The sequence below is a fragment of the Heterodontus francisci genome, chromosome 37 (assembly GCF_036365525.1).
Source record: "Heterodontus francisci isolate sHetFra1 chromosome 37, sHetFra1.hap1, whole genome shotgun sequence".
Classification (NCBI taxonomy): domain Eukaryota; kingdom Metazoa; phylum Chordata; class Chondrichthyes; order Heterodontiformes; family Heterodontidae; genus Heterodontus; species Heterodontus francisci.
Window position 1 is genome coordinate 308,877 of NC_090407.1, and position 20,642 is coordinate 329,518.

Below are 20,642 nucleotides of genomic sequence, written 5' to 3' on the forward strand. Positions count from 1 at the left end.
TGCTGGTTTCATTTTGAACTGTTTAAAAGCCAGTAGGTTTGGACTAAAGTAGGCAATTGGAATTTGATTTGGACCTGTCAGATCAGAAGAACCACCAGAAAATTATTACCTCTCTGTAAAGAATCCTTGCTCTTGAAAAGCAAAAGCTTGTATGAAGTGGTACTGTTGTCTCCTACATTTTTGAAGAAACCCTGAATTTGCAGAAATCTTGCATCTTTGGAAAAGGACTTTTGAATTGAATGCAAGAACTGACACCTGTTGCTACACCCCTGATGGAAGACCTATGTGAAGCCTTCTACGGTGAATTCCTTTGAACACCTACCCACAGACCGTTCCTCAACATTGCCCGGAAAGACTTCGAGTGGCATCCAACTATTCGACATTGGGACACCTTGCCAAACCAAAGAACTTCCTTCCAGATCATTAGAGTCTAATTTACTATTCCTTTCATTCCTCAAACAGCTGTAAACCAAAAATCCCTTCCCCCCCCCCCAAGCTAACCAGTTTTTGGATGCATGTGCATGTGGGTGAGGGAAAAAAATAAGTAGCTTTAATATCTCAATTCATATATAGATTTACTTCATTATTAGTCAAGACTTGGGTTTATAATAAACAGTTAATTTTGTTGTTGGTTAAAGAAATCTGGTCGGTGTGCTTTATCCTAGGGACAGATGATTGGTTGTTTCAGTACGTGAGAAAATGTGTTACGCTGCGACCTGTCCAGAAGTGGGACTGAATTAACAGTGCACTCCTCCCACCTCAGACATAACAAAGTCCATCACGATCCTCCTCACAATTAATACTACTTCCAAGTTTTGTCATCTGCAGACTTGGAAATTGTGCCCTGTGCACTCAAATCGAAGCCATTATATAGGTCAAGAAAATCAGTGGTTCTTGTACCAAACCTTGGGAACCCAATTATAATACATCCTCCAGTGTAAAAACCAATCACCGCTACATTTTGTTTCCTGTCACTCAGCCGATTTCTTGTCCATGCTGCCACTGTCCCTTTAATTCCAAGAACTTCAAGTTTGTTGACCAGCCTGTTATGTGGCACTTTATCAAACACCTTTTGCCAGTCCATATTCACCATATTAACACTGTTACATCAAAAAACTCAGTTAAACACAACTTGCCTTTAACAAATCAGTGCTGGCTTTCCCTCATTAAGCCACAGATGTTCAAGTGACTGAATTTTGTTTCCATTTATTGTTTATAAGCACTTTCCCATCACAAAGGTTAAACTGATTGACCTGCAGTTAACTTTTTTTTTGAAACAAGGGTGTAGTATTTGTAATTCTCCAGTCTTCAGGCAACACAGAGGGTTGGTAGCATGATGTCGCTTGGTAGGGACGGATGCACACATGCGCATGTAGCGGCGCAGGTATGCGCTGCGCCGCCACGTGTAGGTGTCTGTTGCGTCCCTAACGAGCCCCACCCCCCCGCTACCCATGTAGATGTGTATAGCGCCGGACGCACAGAGGAATTTTCATATTTCAATCTGCGTTGATGCTTTGCTTCATTACTGGTTAGGTCATGTTTTATAATAAATTGATAATTTTATTGTTTATTAAAGGAACCTGATGGGTGTATTTTATTATGGATATAAAAAATAGGGTGCATCATTGGCTGGATCGGTATCCGGGTATAAATTTAAATGGATGTTGTGACCTATGGAGAAATGGAACTCAATGACCGAGGCAGGAGAACTGCACTGTCGTAACCATATATTCAACCTGGTTCTCAATTGCATCAACCTTTTATGTCAAACACCCCCTTTTTCTCTTCAGCTTACTCTCTATCGCTTTTGTCATCCAGGGTGCTCTGGATTTTTTTATCCTACCTTTTCCCTTGTGGGGATGTATCTCGACTGTACTCGAATCATCTCCGCTTCAAAGGAAACCCACTTGATTACATTTTGTTTACCAATCTTTGATTTCAATTTACTCGGAACAGACCCATTCTCAACACACAAATTCAGCTTCATTTTTGTTCCAGATTGCTCCTTGACCTTTTCCATTGGCGACTTAAACCTTCTGATACTATGGTCACTGTTTCCAAAATGTTGCCTACTGACACTTGAACCCATCCATTCCCCAGAACCACATACAGCAATACCTCCTCCCTCAGAGCCAGAAATGTACTGCTGAAGAAAATTCTCCTGAACACACTTCAGAAACTCTTCTCTTTGCCCTTGACACCATTACTATCCCAGTCCCTATTAGGGTAACTGAATTTCCCCCATTTTCTCTGCTCTATAGTTCTTGTACTTCTGAAATTTCTTGCTATTTTCTCCTCTGTTCCTTTCCCACTGGTTGATGGCCTATAGAATACACCTAGTATATTGGCATCTCTATTGTTTCGTAAACACCTGTATTGTTTGTTCTCCCAGTGCTTGTTGCTAAAAAAGAGCAAGAAAATAATGGCTGGAACTGATGGTCAGGCAATTATCCAATCAGAAGCGATTAGATAAGGTGATAAAATTGCTCTAGCAAAACATGATTGATGGTTCCTGGTCCAGCAATGTCTCAAACTTAAAATTCTCATCCTTCTGTTCAAATCCCTCCACGGTCATGTCTCTCCCTATCTTTGTAATCTCCTCCAGCTTTACAACCCTCCGAGATCACGAGCATTCCTGATTTGCTTCACTCCGTCACAGGCAGCCATGCCTTCAGCTGTCTAGGCCTCAAAGCTCGAATTCTCTAAATCTCTCTACCTCTCTAGTCTTGTGTGTCCCTTTAAATAAACACAAGTTCAAGTCATTCAGGGATTACTTGTTTGGTCAGGAAATTTTCAAATTAAAGTCCTAGTCAGTTTTAGCTCCGGCTCAAAAACATCCAAGCTTAAGTAACAATCTTTTCTTAGTTTATTAAAAAAAGGTTGTTGTGCATTTCGAACCGTCTCATATGCAGACACTGACATCTGTAATACATTAATATATTTTTAATCAAGTATAAAAGTTACAAGGTTATTTCACCCATACCTAAAATAAACCAAGTTTTGCTTTTGCAATCCCCTCTGATTGGATAATTGCCTTATTAATTCCAGACATTATTTTCTTGAATATTTTCCAAAGGAAAAACAAATGCAATAGTTAAATATGTAAAGGAATCAACTCTTTCAGAATACCCAAAAGGGAACATTGTACACGTCTGGTTTAACAGCAAAAGAATAATCTATAATTTTAACTTCCAGTATTTTTTATCTTTCACTTTTACAACATCATGGAGATCTTTAAGACTTTCTGAATGATTGGAATATAAACATTATCTTCTCTAGGTTGCATATATAATCTCATTAAAATTGTAGGCATACAATGTTACAATATTACTCACGTCTGTTGCCTCGCACTGCATATGCTAGCTTGATATCAGGACAGCACTTTCCCATTTGTTCAATAACCTGTCCAGTCTGCAAAGCCAGTTCATAGGTTGGAGAAAGGCATAAACACTAGGGGAAAAAGGTCAATAATTCATTAAGAATTGTCACAGGGTAAAACAGAAACATTTAGATAGCAATGAGATTAGTTACAAACTGTATATCCAGCATTGGGTTCAAACTGGAAGCAAAGATTTATAGGTCCGTGCCAAGAGATCCATTTTAGCAACAATGATTTATCGCTCGTCTAAGAGGCAATTCCACTGGTACACAATAGTGGGCTATGCCAGTGCTTCCTCCAAGTGAAGTTTACATTACTGCCCAATAAAGTTGCTTATTTGTAGCAAGAGCAATTTCTATTATCAACCGCCATTCCAAAACATTTGTGGAGCCATACTTAAAACTGGTAATTCTCACAGGTCAATGAGATATGCCAGTTCACATTTACATGTAATCACCATCAGTTGATGTAGGGATATTACACTACAGCTATATCGAGCTGTGAAATAAATTTGCCAGATAAAGTAGTCGCAGTTTGTAAAACTGCCATGAATCACTCTCAACCATTAAAGCAGCAATGTAATATCGAAAACAGAAGATCAAAACTGATTAATACTGATATTTAGAAAATCTATTTTATTCAGTATGAAAACTGGATAACTGACGATGTGACTGAGCAGCTAATGACCATGAAAAATCATGCCAGAGTCCAGTTAAAAAGCTGTTACTCTTTGTAAACCAGATTATATTTCTAATTGTTGGTATTTTAAAAGCACATAATCAAAAATTCACAATTCTAGTTTCCTTTGAATGGATTATTTTGCAAAATAGTATTTACCTGTGGATGCCTTTGGGAGAGATCTACACGACTGAGCATAGCCAAAACAAAGGCTGCTGTCTTACCAGTACCTGACTGAGATTGTGCAATCAGATTCTGAGGGCTAGAAAGACAATTTAAACACAAGATGTCACATAGTAAAGACATGCAATAGGACAAATACAGTAAGTTTCCACATGACCAATTGCACATTTGGCCAATACATTAGTTTAAAAAACGTACGGCTCTGCAAGCATCATGGGCAACGCTGTCTCCTGGATCTTCGAAGGTCTGTTAAATCCCATTCCATAAACGCCTTGCAGAAGGTCTTTTTTCCTACAAATTAGGAGAAAAAAATTCCTTCTTATTTACAAAACCTTTTCTAATGCTTTCACTCACTTAAATTGTTTGGTTAATACACAAGACAGCCTAAGAATGACCAACTCTATTTTCCTCCCTTTATGGGGAAGTTATTTCAGTCCCCCTTCATTCATATCCACTCAATATACCCAGCCAACAATACAGGCAGCAAACATTGGTAGGAGTTGTTTATAGGCCACCAAACAGTAGTGGTAGTATGGGGCATGGCATTAATCAGGTGATTAGAGAAGCATGTAGCATGGGTGGCTTCAATCTGCATATAGACTGGGTAAACCTAATGAGCGCTAAAGCTGTGGAGGACGAGTTTCTGGAGTGTTAGGGATGGTTTTCTAGAGCAGTATGTTGAGGAACTGACTAGAGAACAGGCTATTTTAGGTGTATTATGATGTAATGAGAAAGGGCCAATTAATAATCTTGTTGTAAAAGAACCTTTAGGGTAGAGTGACCATAATATGATAGAATTTGACATTATGTTTGAAGTGAGGTAGTTCAATCTGAAGCCAGGGTGTTAAACTTAAACAAAGGGAATTATGAAGGTGTGCGGAGCAAATTGGCTGAGGTGGACTGGGAAAATAAGTTAAAAAGTATGACAGTACATAGGCAATGGATAGTCTTTAAAGAAATATTACATAGTTTACAGCAGCTGTACATTTCTTGAAGGCACAAAAACCCCAAAAGTAAAAAGACAGTCAACCGTGGATAACAAACGAAGTTCAGAATTGTATAAGATTAAAAGAAAAGGCCTATGAAGTGCTCAGAAATAGTAGTAAACCTGAGGATTGGGAAGATTTCAGAATACAGCAAAGGAGGACAAAGAAACTGATAAAGGGAGAATAGAATATGAATGCAATCTAGCAATATAAAAAGACTGTAAAAGCTTCGAGAGGCATGTAAAAAGGAAACGTTTGGCTAAGACAAAATTAAAGGCAGAGTCAGGAGAATTTATAATAGGGAATAGAGAAATGGCAGAGAAGCTAAATGATTGCTTTGTGTCTGTCTTCACTGAGGAAGATACAAGAAATCTCCCAGAATGATATCTCCAAGGGATTAGGGGAAATGAGGAATTGAAGGAAATTAGTACAAGAAGGTTGAGAGAGAAATTAATGGGGTTGAAGGTTGATAAATCTCCAGGACCTGATATTCTATATCCCAGAGTGTTGAAAGAGGTAGCTATGGAGATAATAGATGCATTGATATTCTTTAAAAATTCGAGAGATCCTGGAGCGGTTCCTGCAGATTGGAAGGTGGCAAATGTCACCCCACTATTTAAGATTAGAGGGAGAGAGAAAACAGAATTACAGACCTGAGAGTCTTACATCAGTTGTTGGAAAAATGTTAGAATCTATTCTAAAGGATGTGATAAACATATGAACTAGAAGGAGTAGGCCATTCGGCTCCTTGAGCCTGCTCCGCCATTCAATAAGTTCAGGACTAAACTGATTACTCCACATTTCCACCTACCCCCGATAACCTTTCACCTCCTTGCTTATCAAGAATCTAACACTGCCTTAAAAATATTCAGAGAGTCTGCTTCCACCGCCTTTTGAGGAAGAGAATTCCAAAGACCCATGACCCTCAGAAAAAATTTCTCCTCATCACGGTCTTAAATGGGCGACCCCTTATTTTTAAACAGTGACCCCTCATTCTAGATTCTCCCACAAGGGAGAACATCCTTTCCACATCCACCCTGTCAAGACCCCTCAGGATCTTATGTTTCAATCAAGTCACCTCTTACTCTTCTAAATTCCAGCAGATACAAGCCTGTCCTGTCCAATCTTTTGTTGTAAGACAGCCCGCCCATTCCAGGTATTAGTCTAGTAAATCATCTCTGTACTGCTAAGGCATTTACATCCTTCCTTAAATGAGACCAGTACTGTACACACTACTCCAGATGTGGCTTCACCAATGCCCTGCATAGCTGAAGCATAACCTCCCTACTTCTGTACTCAATTCCCCTCACGATAAATGACAAATGGGATACTATAGGCCCCCCAATAGTCAGAGGGAAGTGGAGGAGCATATATGTAGGGAAAGCACAGATAGGTGTAGGAATTATAGGGTTGTAATAGTAGGTGATTTTAACTTCCCTAATATTGTCTGCGACTGCCTTAGTGCTAAGGGATCAGATGGGGAAGAATTTGTTAAGCGTGTCCAGGATAGTTTTCTGAAACAGTATGTGGATGACCCTACTAGAGAAGGGGCTACACTCGACCTCCTCTTGGTTGATGTGTCAGTGGGGGAGCACTTTGGGACCAGTGACCATAACTATTCGCTTCAAGATAGTTATGGAAAAGGATAGGACTGGTCCTCAGGTTGAAGTCCTAAATTGGGGGAAGGCTAATTTCGATGGCATCAGACAGGAACTCTCAAAAGTTGAATGGCAGAGGCTGTTTATAGGTAAAGGGACGTCTGGCAAGTGGGAGGCTTTTCAAAGTGAGATAGGAAGAGTTCAGGGCGGGCATGTTCCTGTTAGAAGGGCAAGGCTGGCAAGTTTAGGGAACCTTGGTTGACGAGTGATATTGAGGGTCTGGTCAGGACAAAGACGGAGGCATATATCAGGTATAGGCAGCTGGGATCAAGAGAGTCCCTCGAGGAGTATAGGGGATGTAGGACTACACTTGTGGAAATTAGGAGGGCAAAAAGGGGCCATGAGATTTCCCTGGCAGATAAGATAAAGGAGAATCCTAAAAGATTCTGTAAGTATATTAAGAGTAAAAGGGTAGCGAGGGACAGAGTAGGTCCCCTTAAGGATCAGTTTGGCAATCTGTGTGTAGAGCCACGGGAAACAGGCGAGGTCTTAAATGAATACTTCTCGTCCGTATTTACTGTGGAGGTGGTCATGGAAGCTAGTGAGTTCAAGGGAGGGAACACCGATATCCTGAAGCATATCAACATTACAAAGGAGGTGGTGTTGGCAGGTTTTGAAGCGCATTAAGGTGGATAAATCCCCAGGGCCTGACCAGGTGTATCCTAGGATGCTATGGGAAGCAAGGGAGGAGATTGCTGGGGCCCTGGCAGAGATTTTTGATCATTAGCCATGGGTGAGGTACCGGAAGAGTGGAGGATAGCTAATGCTGTGCCTTTATTTAAGAAGGGCAGCAGGGATAAGCCAGGGAACTACAGGCCAGTGAGCCTTACATCAGTGGTGGGAAAGTTATTGGAAGGGATTCTGAGAGACAGGATTTGTATGCACCTGGAAAGGCATGGGGGTAGGATAAGGCAAAAAATGGAAGCTTACGTCAGATAGTGAGCTCAATACTGCAGAAGAGTACTGGAGTATAGAAAGTGCAGGAGTGAAATTAAAAAGTAAACTAGAAAACAAATAGAGTGCATAAAAAATATTGGCAAGTAAAATCAAGGAAAACCCAAATATACAAAGAGCAAGAGGCCAACTAAGGAAACAGTACTGTCTATTAGAGATCAAAAAGATAACCTGTGGGCAGGCAGAAGACATGGGCATGGTTTTTGATGAAAACTCTGCATCTGTCTTCACAAGAGGGAGGTGATGCAGACATTGTTGTTAAGGAAGAGTGTGAAGTATTGGATGGGTTAAGCATAAAGAGAGAAAATACTAATGGGTTCAGTATCTTTGAAAGTAGATAAATCGTCAAGGCAGGATGGAATGTATCCCAGGCTAAGAGAAGGGAGGAAATAGCAGAGGATCTGACCATTTTCCAACCCTCACTGGCTACAGGCATGGTGCCAGAGGATTGGAGAACTGTTAATGTTGTGCGGTTGTTTAAAAATGGAGAAAGGAATTAACCAAGGAATAAATACAGGCCAGTCAGCTAATCTCAGTGGTGGGCAAATTATTGGAAAAAATTCTGAGGGGCAGTATTAATTGCCATTTAGAGAGCCACAGATTAATGAAAAGTAGTCGACATAAATTTGTTAAAAGGAAAGATGTGTTTGACTAACAACTGAATTTTTGCAGAAGTAACATGTAGGGCTGATAAGGGTAGCGTATTTGATGTAGTCTTCGAGGACTTTAGCAAGGCTTTTGATAAAGGTCCCACATGGCAGACTGGTCTGAAAGGTAAAAGCCCATGGGATCCAAGGGCAAGTGAAAACCAAAATTGGTTCAGTGGCAGGAGGCTAAGAGTAAGAGTAAGAGTAGATAGGTGTTTTTCCCGACTGGATGGCTGTTTTTAGTGGAGTTTCGGAGGGTTTAGTACTAGGTCCCTTGTTTTTCTTCATGGTATATATAATGAAGGATTTAAACTGAAAATGTAAGGGTCATGATTAAGAAGTTTGCAGATGATACAAAAATTGGTTGTGTGAGGGAGAAAACTGTAGACTGCAGGAGGATATCAATGGACTGGTCAGGTGGACAGAAAAGTGCCAAATCAAATTCAATCTGGAGAAGAGAAGCAATGTATTTAGGAGGGAAAACAAGGTAAGCGAATAAACATGAAATGGTAGGCTATTGAGAAAGTATAGAGGAACTGAAGGACCTTGAAGTGCATGTCCACAGATCACTGAAGGTAGCACAGCAAGTAGGTAAAAAGATACACTTTATTAGCCAAGGTATAGAATATTAGAGCAGGGAGGTTATGCTAGAACTGTATAAAACACTCATTAGGCTTAGCTAGAGAACTGTGCACAGTTCTGGTCACCACATTACAGGAAGGATGTGATCTCACTAGACAGGGTACAGAGGAAATTTACAAGGATGTTGCCAGGAATGGAGAATTTTAACTACGAGAAAGATTGCAAACACTTGATTTGTATTTTTTGTAACACAAAAGGCTGAGGGGAGATTTATGAGGTACATTAAATTATGATACTAGAGTGTGAATAAAAAAAAGGATCTATTTCTGTTAACAGGGAAGTGAATAAGCAGAGAGCAGAGATTTAAAAGTAATTGGTGGAAGGATTAGAGGGGAGTTAAGGAAAACTTCTTTCCATCCAGAGAGTGGTGAAGGTCTGGAACTCACTGCTTGAAAGGGTGATAGAGGCAGAAACCCTCATAATATTTTAAAAGCCCTTGGAAATGCACCTGAAGTGCCATAACCTAGAGGGCCATGGACCTAGAACTGGAAAGTGGAGTTAGGCTTTATGTATAGTTTTTTCATCAAGCAGACTCATGATAGGCTGAATGGCCTCCTTCTGTCTCACTAATTTTCTATGTTTCTATAGTTCGGGTGACAATCCTTACAATACTCAACTGAACTCACCGCAGCCTTTCACTTGTATAACTGACTTAGTTACTCCTTCAGGAATCCTCAATTTCAGTTCTCCTCACAAAATACTGTTCAATCAATCAGATTCATACCGTCAAGAAAACACACTGCCAAATTAGGATTTTTAATTCATTGGCTAGAAACCTACATTAAACTTTTAAAAAGGAAAGCTGGGATCCTACATTTAACTTTTAAAAAGCTGGCAGCCAAGATGGTCACCACAATTTGCATTGAACTACCTCACATTCCAGGACATCGAACTGGAGACATGTCTAACAAGGACCCCATCCAGGACAATGCTTTGGATAACTGAGTAGGTTATCCAATATCACCCACATTAGCAGGGCAGTCAAAGCCATCTTGAAGCACTTAGTGGAGACATACCTCCAGGAAAATAAACACTGTCAATACAACCCGAGAGAGATTTGGGGTTTTAGACTTTGGACCTCATTAAACACAAAAGGTATTGAGAACAACATGACAGTCTCCCCAGCTGTGTAAAACTTGAAGTTTTGTTACACAGCAGACAAGATTTGAGTGCTAACCAGACATGACCCCAGTGGGGCTGCGTGTCTCTCTCTCTTTCTCCAGATATATTAGAAGTTTTGAAACCTGACTGTGGAACATCCAAGTCTACATTGCTACAGACAGAGACCCCAGGGAAGAAAGCCACCTACATTTGTGATTCTGTGACATCACCATCTCCAAGAAAAATCTGAACCAGGTGGCCAGCTGCAAACTGCTTCTACCAGCTAGAGACTTCTGGAATCACAACTACAGCAAGAAGACAACTGACTTACCAGACCCCACAGACTGCACATTATTTTTACTTGTTCTGGACTCCAATCCAACCCAAACTATCACTTATCACTCTAATCCATTTGTGTGTATGTGTGAGATTCTCATGTGTGTATGAGTGTGAAAGCATAGTTTTCTGGTTACATACAATTAACACACCTCGTTCTTGTTTAAACTCAAGAAAACCTGTGCGATTGGTTCTTATGATCACAACAAAGGTAAAAGGTTAAACACTCACTGAAGTGGTAAGTACAACCACTGCTTAAAAAAGAATAAACCCTGTTAGTCAGAGTTATATAGCACAGAAACAGGCCCTTCGGCTCATCGTGTCTCTGCCGGCCATCAAGCACCTAACTATGCTAATCCCATTTTCTAGCACTTGGCCCGGGGCCTTGTATGCTATGGTGTTTCAAGTGCTCCTCTAAATACTACTTAAATGTGAGGGTTCCTGCCTCTACCACCTCTTCAGGCAGTGCGTTCCAGACCAACCACCCTCTGGGGAAAATTGTTTTTCCCTCAAATCCCCTCTAAACCTCCTGCACCTTACCTTAAATCTACACCCCCTGGTTATTGACCTCTCTGCTAAGGGAAAAAGTTTCTTCCCATCTAACCTATCAATGCCCCTCAATTTTGTATACCTCAATCATATCTCCCCTCAGCCTTCTCTGCTCCAAGGAAAACAACCCCAGCCTTTTCAGTCTCTCTTCAGAGCTGAAATGCTCCAGCCCAGGCATCATCCTGGTGAATCTCCTCAGCACCCTCTCCAGTGCAATCACATCCTTCCTATAGTGTGGTGCCCAGAGCTGTACACAGTACTCCAGCTGTGGCCTAACTAGCGTTTTATACAGCTCCATCGTAACCTCCCTGCTCTTATAATCTATGCCTCGGCTAATAAAGGCAAGTATGCCATATGCCTTCCTAACCACATTATCTACCTGTGCTGCTGCCTTCAGTGATCTATGGACAAGTACAGCAAGGTTCCTCTGACCCTCTACTTCCTAGGGTCCTACCATCCATCCTTGCCTGGTTAGTCCTCCCAAAATGCATCACCTCACACTTCTCAGGATTAAATTCCATGTGCCACAGCTCCGCCCACCTTACCAGCCCATCTACATCGTCCTGTAATATAAGCCTTTCCTCTTCACTATTTACGACACAGATTTTCGTGTCATCTGCGAACTTACTGATCATACCTCCTATATTCCTGTCTAAATCATTAATGTCCACTACAAACAGCAAGGGTCCCAGCACCGATCCCTGCGGTACACCACTGGCTGCAGGCTTCCACTCGCAGAAACAACCCTTGACCATTACCCTCTGCCTTCTGCTAAGCCAATTTTGGATGTCAAATGCTTCATCCATCGATACCAGCGACCACACTCTGGAAGTGGTTTAAGAGTTCACCTACCTAAGCTCAACTATCACCAGTAACCCGTCTCTCAATGCAGAAATCAACAAGCGCACGGGAAAGGCTTCCACTGCTATGTCCAGACTGGCCAAGAGGGTGTGGGAAAATGGCGCACTGACTCGGAACACAAAAGTCCAAGTGTTTCAAGCCTGTGTCCTCAGTACCTTGCTCTACAGCAGTGAGGCCTGGACAACGTATGTCAGCCAAGAGCGACGTCACAACTAATTCCATCTTCGCTGCCTCCGGAGAATCCTTGGCATCAGGTGGCAGGACCGTATCTCCAATGCAGAAGTCCTCGAGGTGGCCAACGTCCCAGTATATACACCCTACTGAGCCAGCGGCGCTTGAGATGGCTTGGCCACGTGAGCCGCATGGAAGATGGCAGGATCCCCAAGGACGCATTGTACAGCGAGCTAGTCACTGGTATCAGACCCACCAGCCATCCACGTCTCCGCTTTAAAGAAGTCTGCAAACACGACATGAAGTCCAGTAACACTGACCACAAGTCGTGGGAGTCAGTTGCCAGTGATTGCCAGAGCTGGCAGACAGCCATAAAGGTGGGGCTAAAGAGTGGTGAGTCGAAGAGACTTAGCAGTTGGCAGGGAAAAAAAGACAAAAGAACAAGGAGAGAGCCAACTGTGTAACAGTCCCGACAACTAATTTTATCTGCAGCACCTGTGGAAGAGTGTCACTCTAGAATTGGCCTTTGTAGCCACTCCAGGCACTGCTCCACAAACCACTGACCACCTCTAGGCACTTACCCATTGTGTCGAGACAAGGAGGCCAAAGAAAGAACAAAGGATCCAATTTGCCAAATTGCCCTGGATCTCATGGGCTCTTACCTTCTTAACCAATCTCCCATGTGGGACCTTATCAAAAGCCTTACTGAAGTCCATATAGACTACATCAACTGCTTTACCCTCATCTACACATTTCACTACTGCCTCAAAAAATTCAATCAAGTTAGTCAGACACGATCTCTGCCTGACAAAGCCATGCTGAGTTTCCCTGATTAATCCTGCCCCTCAGAACTTTTTCCAATATTTTCCCTACCACTGATGTTAGACTCACCGGCCTATAATTACCAGGTTTATCCCTACTACCCTTCTTGAATAATGGTACCACATTTGCTGTCCTCCAATCCCCCAGTACCTCTCCTGTGGCCAGAGAGGATTTGGAAATTTGTGTCAGAGGCCCTGCAATCTCCTCCATTGCCTCACATAACAGCCTGGGATACATCTCATTGAAAACTGTCGGCGAGACATTGGTCATCTCAATTTCTTTGCCGCCCTCACTCACTCTAACCTGTCCCCCTCTGAACTTGAGGCACTCCGTTCTCTCAGGTCTAACCCTGACATGGTCATCAAACCTGCAGACAAGGGTGGTGCTGTTGTTGTATGGCGTACCGACCTCTACCTTGCAGAAGCTCAACGCCAACTCAGACACTTCTTCCTACCTCCCTCTGGACCATGACCCCACCACCGAACATCAAGCCACCGTCCAAAGAACCGTCACTGACCTCATCTCCTCTGGAGATCTTCCCCCTACAGCTTCCAACCTCAGTCCCGCAACCCCGGACAGCCCGCTTCGACCTCCTTCCCAATATCCACAAACTGGACTGTCCCGGCAGACCCATTGTGTCAGCCTGCTCCTGCCCCACTGAACTTATTTCTTCCCATCTTGACTATCTTTTCTCCGCTGGTCCTGTCTCTTCCCACCTACATCCGTGACTCTTCTGACGCCCTACGTCATTTTGACAATTTCCAGTTTCCTGGACCCAACCGCCTCCTCGTCACTATGGACGTCCAATCGTTCTATACCTCCATCCCCCACCAGGATGGTTTGAGGGCTCTCTGCTTCATCCTGGAACAGAGGCCCAACCAGTCCCCATCCACCACCACCCTCCTCCGCCTGGCTGAACTTGTTCTCACATTGAACAACTTCTCCTTCAACTCCACGCACTTCCTTCAAGTAAAAGGTGTCGCTATGGGTACCCGCATGGGTCCTAGTTATGCCTGTCTTTTTGTGGGATATGTCGAGCATTCTTTGTTCCAGTCCTACTCAGGCCCCCACCCCCAACTCTTTTTCCGGTACATTGATGACTGTATCGCTGCAGTTTCCTGCTCCCGCCCCGAACTGGAAAACGTTATCAACTTTGCTTCCAATTTCCACCCTTCTCACCTTTACATGGTCCATCTCTGACACTTCCCTCCCCTTCCTCGACTTCTGTCTCTGTCTGTGGGGATAGGCTGTCTACTAATATCCATTATAAGCCCACCGACTCCCACAGCTACCTCGACTACACTTCTTCACACCCTACCTCCTGTAAGGACTCCATTCCATTCTCCTCCCGGTGAGTGCAAGAAAACTTCACAAAATCCCTGAAGGTTCCCAGGATTGTGTATCCCAAGGAAAAGTGACCTCACACCCTTCGAGTGAGGCAAGCAAGCCCATCGTCATACTCAGGCCCCTCAATCCCTTCCCCCTCCCGAGACTGCATTGAATGCTAGAGTACTAGTAAACTGTATTGGAGAAAAATATATGCCCATACCTTTATATCAGGTGCATCTGGCGTGCAACCTTGTTTCTGTGGGGATTGTCCCTCGTTTACCTGTGGACGGGGTTGGCCTGCGCCTGGGTAATGATCTGGCGGTGGCAAAGGTGGTAGCTTCCACTGTGGTTTGAGACACACCGAAAGAGGTCAGGAGACAGCAGTTGCAGGAGGTCTCCGGCATTTTCCTCGATTGTGTGGTGACCCGGTCCATGGCCAAACGAGCTCCAGAGGAGGCTGAACTGGCACTGCAGCCAGATGACCCTACTATCTGGTTATCTGAAACCTTCTTTGGGAAGTTAGAGCACCCAAAAGATGCTTTGAACAGGTCTTCCTTGGTTGAGGCTTAGCAAGCTGACCCAGTATTAGAAAAGTTAGCACAGACTGGCCAAACCAAAGCTGAAGCAGAGTGAGTCCCACAGTGCTACTATTTAAAGAATGAGGTGCTGATGAGGAAGTGGAGACATCCTCACAGACCTGTGGACGAAGAGTGGACAGTGGCTCAGATAGTGACGATGCCAAGGTACCGTAAGGAAATACTAATAGCCCACAAACTTCCAATGGCTGGACATATCGGTATACAAAAAACCCAAGCCCGAGTAAGACAGCATTTTGACTGGCCCAAACTCTACAAAGATGTGGAGGAGTTCTACAAAACTTGCCACGCGTGCCAGGTTGTGGGGAAGCCCCAACCTGCAATAAAACCTGCACCTCAAATTCCCATAACAACTTTTGGGGAACCCTTCAGCAAAGTGCTGGTGGATTGTGTAGGACCCTTGCTGAAAACAAAAAGAGGCATCAGTAGCAGCTGTGGTGCACTAGGTTAACACTCTTGCCGCTGAGTCAGGAAAGTCATGCGTTCAAACCCTACTCCAGATACTGAGCACAATCTCCAGGCTGACACTTTGTGCTGTACCAAGGGAGCAAATACTGTTAATACTTTCTGCTGGGTTTGATTCTGAACTGTGCCATGATCGGTTGTAAAAACAAAGTTCTGGAAATACTTAGGTCAGGCAGCATCTGTGGAGGAAGAAGCAGAGATAACGTTTCAGGTCTGTGACCTTTCATCAGATATGTTGTCTCAGTTCACAGGGGAGGCGGTGGCGTAGTGGTAATGTCACTGGACTAGCAATCAAGAGGCCCTGGCTAGTGTCTGGGGACATGAGTTTGAATCCCACCACAGGTGGTGAAATTTGGATTCAATTATAAAATTTGGAATTTTAAAAATTGCTAAGTTTCATGGTCACCATGAAACCATTGTCGATAGTTTAAAAACCCATATGGTTCACTAATGTCCTTTAGGGAAGAAAATCTGCTGTCCTTACCTGGTTTGGCCTACACGTGACTCTTCAATGCCCTCTGAAATGGCCGAGCAAGCCACTCAGTTCAAGAGTAATTAGGGATGGGCAATAAACGCTACTCTTGCCAGTGACGCCCACATCCAATGAACCAATAAAAGAAAATGATCTTTGCACATTTATTTTTCAGAGACAGTGTGGACATGGGCTGAATGGCTTCCTTCTGCACTGTAACAATTCTGTGATTCTGGGGCTACCAGTATCTTCTCACCATTATGGATGTGGTTACACAATTTCCAGAGGCTATCACTCTAAGAACTATCTCTGCCAAGGGCAACCCAATTCTTTACCAGATATGGGCTGCCTGCCAAGATCCAGACAGATCAGGGCACAAATTTCATGTCTGGTAGTCATGGATAATCTGGGCATAACCCAGCTAAAGTCCTCAGCCTACCACGCACAATCACAAGAGACATTGGAACAATACCATCATACCCTACAGACAATGATCAAGTCACTATCAGTATCCCCATGATGGGAGAGAGGGCTGGGATTTCTCCTATTTGCCAACAGGGACTCACAATGAGTCCACTGACTTTAGTCCCTTTGAATTAGTTTATGAACATGAGGTGAGAGATCCTCTTAAACTAATAAAGGAAGAGGTTTTTAAGACACGGGGATGACCCTTCCATGTTCGACTACATCTCCATGTTCCAGCAACAGCTCACAAGAACCTGTGCATTGACCCAGGAGCACCTAAAAACCTCCCACACAGCTATGAAAAGGCAGGCAGATAAACATGCCAAGCCCAGAACATTTTGGACTGGAGACCATATGCTAAAATGACTCCCAATACTGGGTGAACCCCTGAAAGCCCAGTTAAGTGGCCCATGATGAGTAGCAAAAAAAGGATTAGCCAAATAAATTATTTAATTAACACCCCAGACCGAAGGAAAAACAAGGCTATGCCACATCAATGTTAAAACAGGGTTGTCCAACATATGGCTTGCCAAAGGTTTCCATCTGGCTTGCAGGTGTAAACTGTACCCAGGGCCATTACTCATCCTCGCCAGTGCTCCATGACTACTGTGAAACTCAGCAGAACTGTCCAAGAGCAGAGTGGGGGGGGAAATATGAGAAACAGCAACATAGCCCGGGGGAGGTGAAAACAGAGAGAGATCTTTTCCAAAACTACATGGTGCTACCATGCCTAATACACAGGATATATAACCAGTGAGGTGACCTGCCAAACAGGATTTCTCCAATTTATCCATCAGGAGATTGATTAGCATTTAAATGATCAACATCCTTTACTACCGTTTGTTAAACAGAAAATCAATACACGGCATATACAAATTAATCTAATGTGCTGAGGAAATAGGAATAGCTTTCAAAGACAATTATTTTTACGCTTGCAGTTCAAATTCTCAGCAAAGCTAAACTCCACAGCTGTTACTTTTGAAATAAATATGGCACCATAAACCATTTACATAGAATATACGGCACAGAAACAGGCCATTTGGCCCAACCTGTCCTTGCCAGGTTAATGCTTCACTTGAGCCTCCTCCCATCCTTCATCTAAAAGCATAACCCTCCATAACTTATCAAGCTTCCCCTTAAATGCATCTATGCTACTCACCTCAACCACTCCATGTAACAGGGAGTTACACATTCTTACCCTAGGTAATTAAGTTTCTCCTGAATTACATTTATGATTTGTTGGTGTCTGATACTGATGGCCTCTAGTTTTGCCCAGTTAAATGAGTTACTAAAACAAATGCTAAACGGAGACAAAAAAAAAAACTTGAATATGGCGTCCATGGTTTATTAGTTTTCTTCACTGACTTTTAGTTCAGTTTTAAACTATCATACTCAAAATAAAAAGTAGGGACGTGGTAGCTACAGAAACTCTGATGGGAACGTATTCTTAATGTACAAACGTTTTAACTGCAAAACTATTAATGAAAGCATCACCGGAAGCAAAACACCCCCAAACCTGTTTGGAACTCTGTTGAACACTTGTGGACAGAACAGAGGCATTTAGCAAAGTGATCACCTAACTCCCCCAGTGTAGTGGAAACAGAACTGTGAGCTGTGAATACAGTACAGTGGGTTGGAGGGACTATATGTATATTTGCTCTCACAATCAGAGGATAAATTAGGACTTACAGAGTGATGTGCAGCCTTAAATTAGTCAATGAAAGAATGCAATCGTGTATGTCTAGAACTGGGACCATTCAGAAAAACAGTTAGAAAAGTGCTGATTCACAAATTAGATAATGATTAATGCTTTAAAAATAGAGCCAGTGCATTAATAAATCAAAGGCTCTGTCATAAAAGAAAAGGCTCAGCAAACCTTTTATTTGTCTGGAAAACACTAAGTTAATTATAAGAACAGGACAGCACAGGAACAGGCCATTCGGTCCTCCAAGCCTGCGCCAATCTTGATGCCTGCCTAAGCTAAAACCTTCTGCACTTCCGGGGACCGTATCCCTCTATTCCCATCCTATTCATGTATTTGTCAAGATGCCTCTTAAAGGTCATTATTGCACCTGCTTCCACCATCTCCCCCGGCAGCAAGTTCCAGGCACTCACCACCCTGTGTAAAGAACTTGCCTCACACATCCCCTCTAAACCTTGCCCCTCGCACCTTAAACCCATGTCCCCGAGTAACTGACTCTTGCACCCTGGGAAAAAGCTTCTAACTATTCACTCTTTCCATGCCGCTCATAACTTTGTAAACCTCTATCATGTCACCCCTCCACCTCCATCGTTCCAGTGAAAACAATCCGAGTTTATCCAACCTCTCCTCATAGCTAATGCCCTCCAGACCAGGCAACATCCTGGTAAACCTCTTCTGTACCCTCTCCAAAGCCTCCACGTCCTTCTGGTAGTGTGGCGACCAGAATTGCACGCAATATTCTAAGTGTGGCCTAACTAAAGTTCGGTACAGCTGCAGCATGACTTGCCAATGTTTATACTCTACGCCCCGACCAATGAAGGCAAGCATGCCGTATGCCTTCTTGACTACCTTATCCACCTGCGTTGCCACTTTCAGTTACCTGTGGACCTGTATGCCCAGATCTCTCTGCCTGTCAACACTCCTAAGGGTTCTGCCATTTACTGTATACTTCCCACCTGCATTAGATCTTCCAAAATGCATTACCTCACATTTGTCCGGATTAAACACCAACTGCCATTTCCCCGCCCAAGTCTCCAACCAATCTATATCCTGCTGTATCCTCTGACAATCCTCATCACTATCCGCAACTCCACCAACCTTTGTGTCGTCCGCAAACTTACTAATCAGGCCAGCTACATTTTCCTCCAAATCATTTATATATACTGTAAAGAGCACTGATCCCTGCGGACCACAAGTCACATCCCTCCATTCAGAAAAGCACCCTTCCACTGCTACCCTCTGTCTTCTATGACAGAGCCAGTTCTGTATCCATCTTGCCAGCTCACCTCTGATCCCATGTGACTTCACCTTTTGTACCAGTCTGCCATGAGGGACCTTGTCAAAGGCTTTACTGAAGTCCATATAGATAACATCCACTGCCCTTCCTTCATCAATCATCTTTGTCACTTCCTCAAAAAGCTCAAACAAATTAGTGCGACACGACCTCCCCTTCACAAAACCATGCTGCCTCTCGCTAATAAGTTTGTTTGTTGCCAAATGGGAGTAAATCCTGTCCCGAAGAATCCTCTCGAATAATTTCCCTACCACTGACGTAATTATCCTTGCTACCATTCTTAAACAAAAGGAACAACATTGGCTATTCTCCAGTCCTCTGCGACTTCACCTGCAGCCAATGAGGATGCAAAGATTTGTTTCAAGGCCCCAGCAATTTCTTCCCTTGCCTCCCTGAGTATTCTGGGGTAGATCCCATCAGGCCCTGGGGACTTATCTACCTTAATGCTTTGCAAGACACCCAACACCACCTCCTTTTTGATAATGAGATGACTGAGACTATCTACACTCCCTTCCCTAGGCTCATCATCCACCAAGTCCTTCTCTTTGGTGAATACTGATGCAAAGTACTCATTTAGTACCTTGCCCATTTCCTCTGGCTCCACGCATAGATTCCCTTCTCTGTCCTTGAGCGGGCCAACCCTTTCCCGAGTTACCCGCTTGCTCTTTACATACGTATAAAAAGCCTTGGGATTTTCCTTAATCCTGCTTGCAAATGACTTTTCATGACCCCTTTTAGCCCTCCTGCCTCCTTGCTTAAGTTCCTTTCTACTGTCTTTATATTCCTCAAGGGATTCGTCTGTTCCTAGCCTTCCAGCCCTTACGAATGCTTCCTATTTCTTTGACTAGGCTCAATATCCCGCGTTATCCAAGCTTCCCGAAACTTGCCAAACTTACCCTTCTTCCTCACAGGAACATGCTGGTCCTGGATTCTAATCAGCTGACGTTTGAAAGACTCCCACATGTCAGATGTTGATTTACCCTCAGCCACCCCCAATCTAAATTCTTCAGTTCCTACCTTAAAACTTAGGGAATTATGGTCACTGTTCCCGAAATGCTCCCCTACTGAAACTTCGACCACCTGGCCGGGCTCATTCCCCAATACCAGGTCCAGTTGGCCCCATCCCTAGTTGGACTATCTACATATTGTTTCAAGAAGCCCTCCTGGATGCTCCTTACAAATTCTGCCCCATCTTAGCTCCTAGCACTAAGTGAGTCCCAGTCAATATTGGGGAAGTTAAAATCACCCACCACTACAACCCTGTTACCTTTACATCTTTCCAAAATCTGTCTACATAATCTGCTCCGCTACCTCCCGCTGGCTCTTGGGAGGCCTGTAGAAAACCCCCAACA

At 43.4% G+C, this 20,642-nt stretch overlaps 1 protein-coding gene across 2 annotated transcripts in view; it reads right to left on the bottom strand.

Moving 5' to 3' along the window:
- Window positions 1–20,642, bottom strand: part of ddx19a (DEAD-box helicase 19a) — a 90,873-nt gene that overhangs the window by 42,674 nt on the left and 27,557 nt on the right. For both annotated transcript variants that reach the window (XM_068016815.1, XM_068016814.1), the window contains exons 3-5: window positions 4,439–4,531; window positions 4,217–4,319; window positions 3,336–3,450 (exon numbers count right to left, since the gene is read on the bottom strand). In XM_068016815.1, coding sequence (XP_067872916.1) covers window positions 3,336–3,450; window positions 4,217–4,319; window positions 4,439–4,500 — 280 coding nt within the window. In that variant the 5' untranslated portion in view covers window positions 4,501–4,531. The remainder of the gene's footprint in view (window positions 1–3,335; window positions 3,451–4,216; window positions 4,320–4,438; window positions 4,532–20,642) is intronic.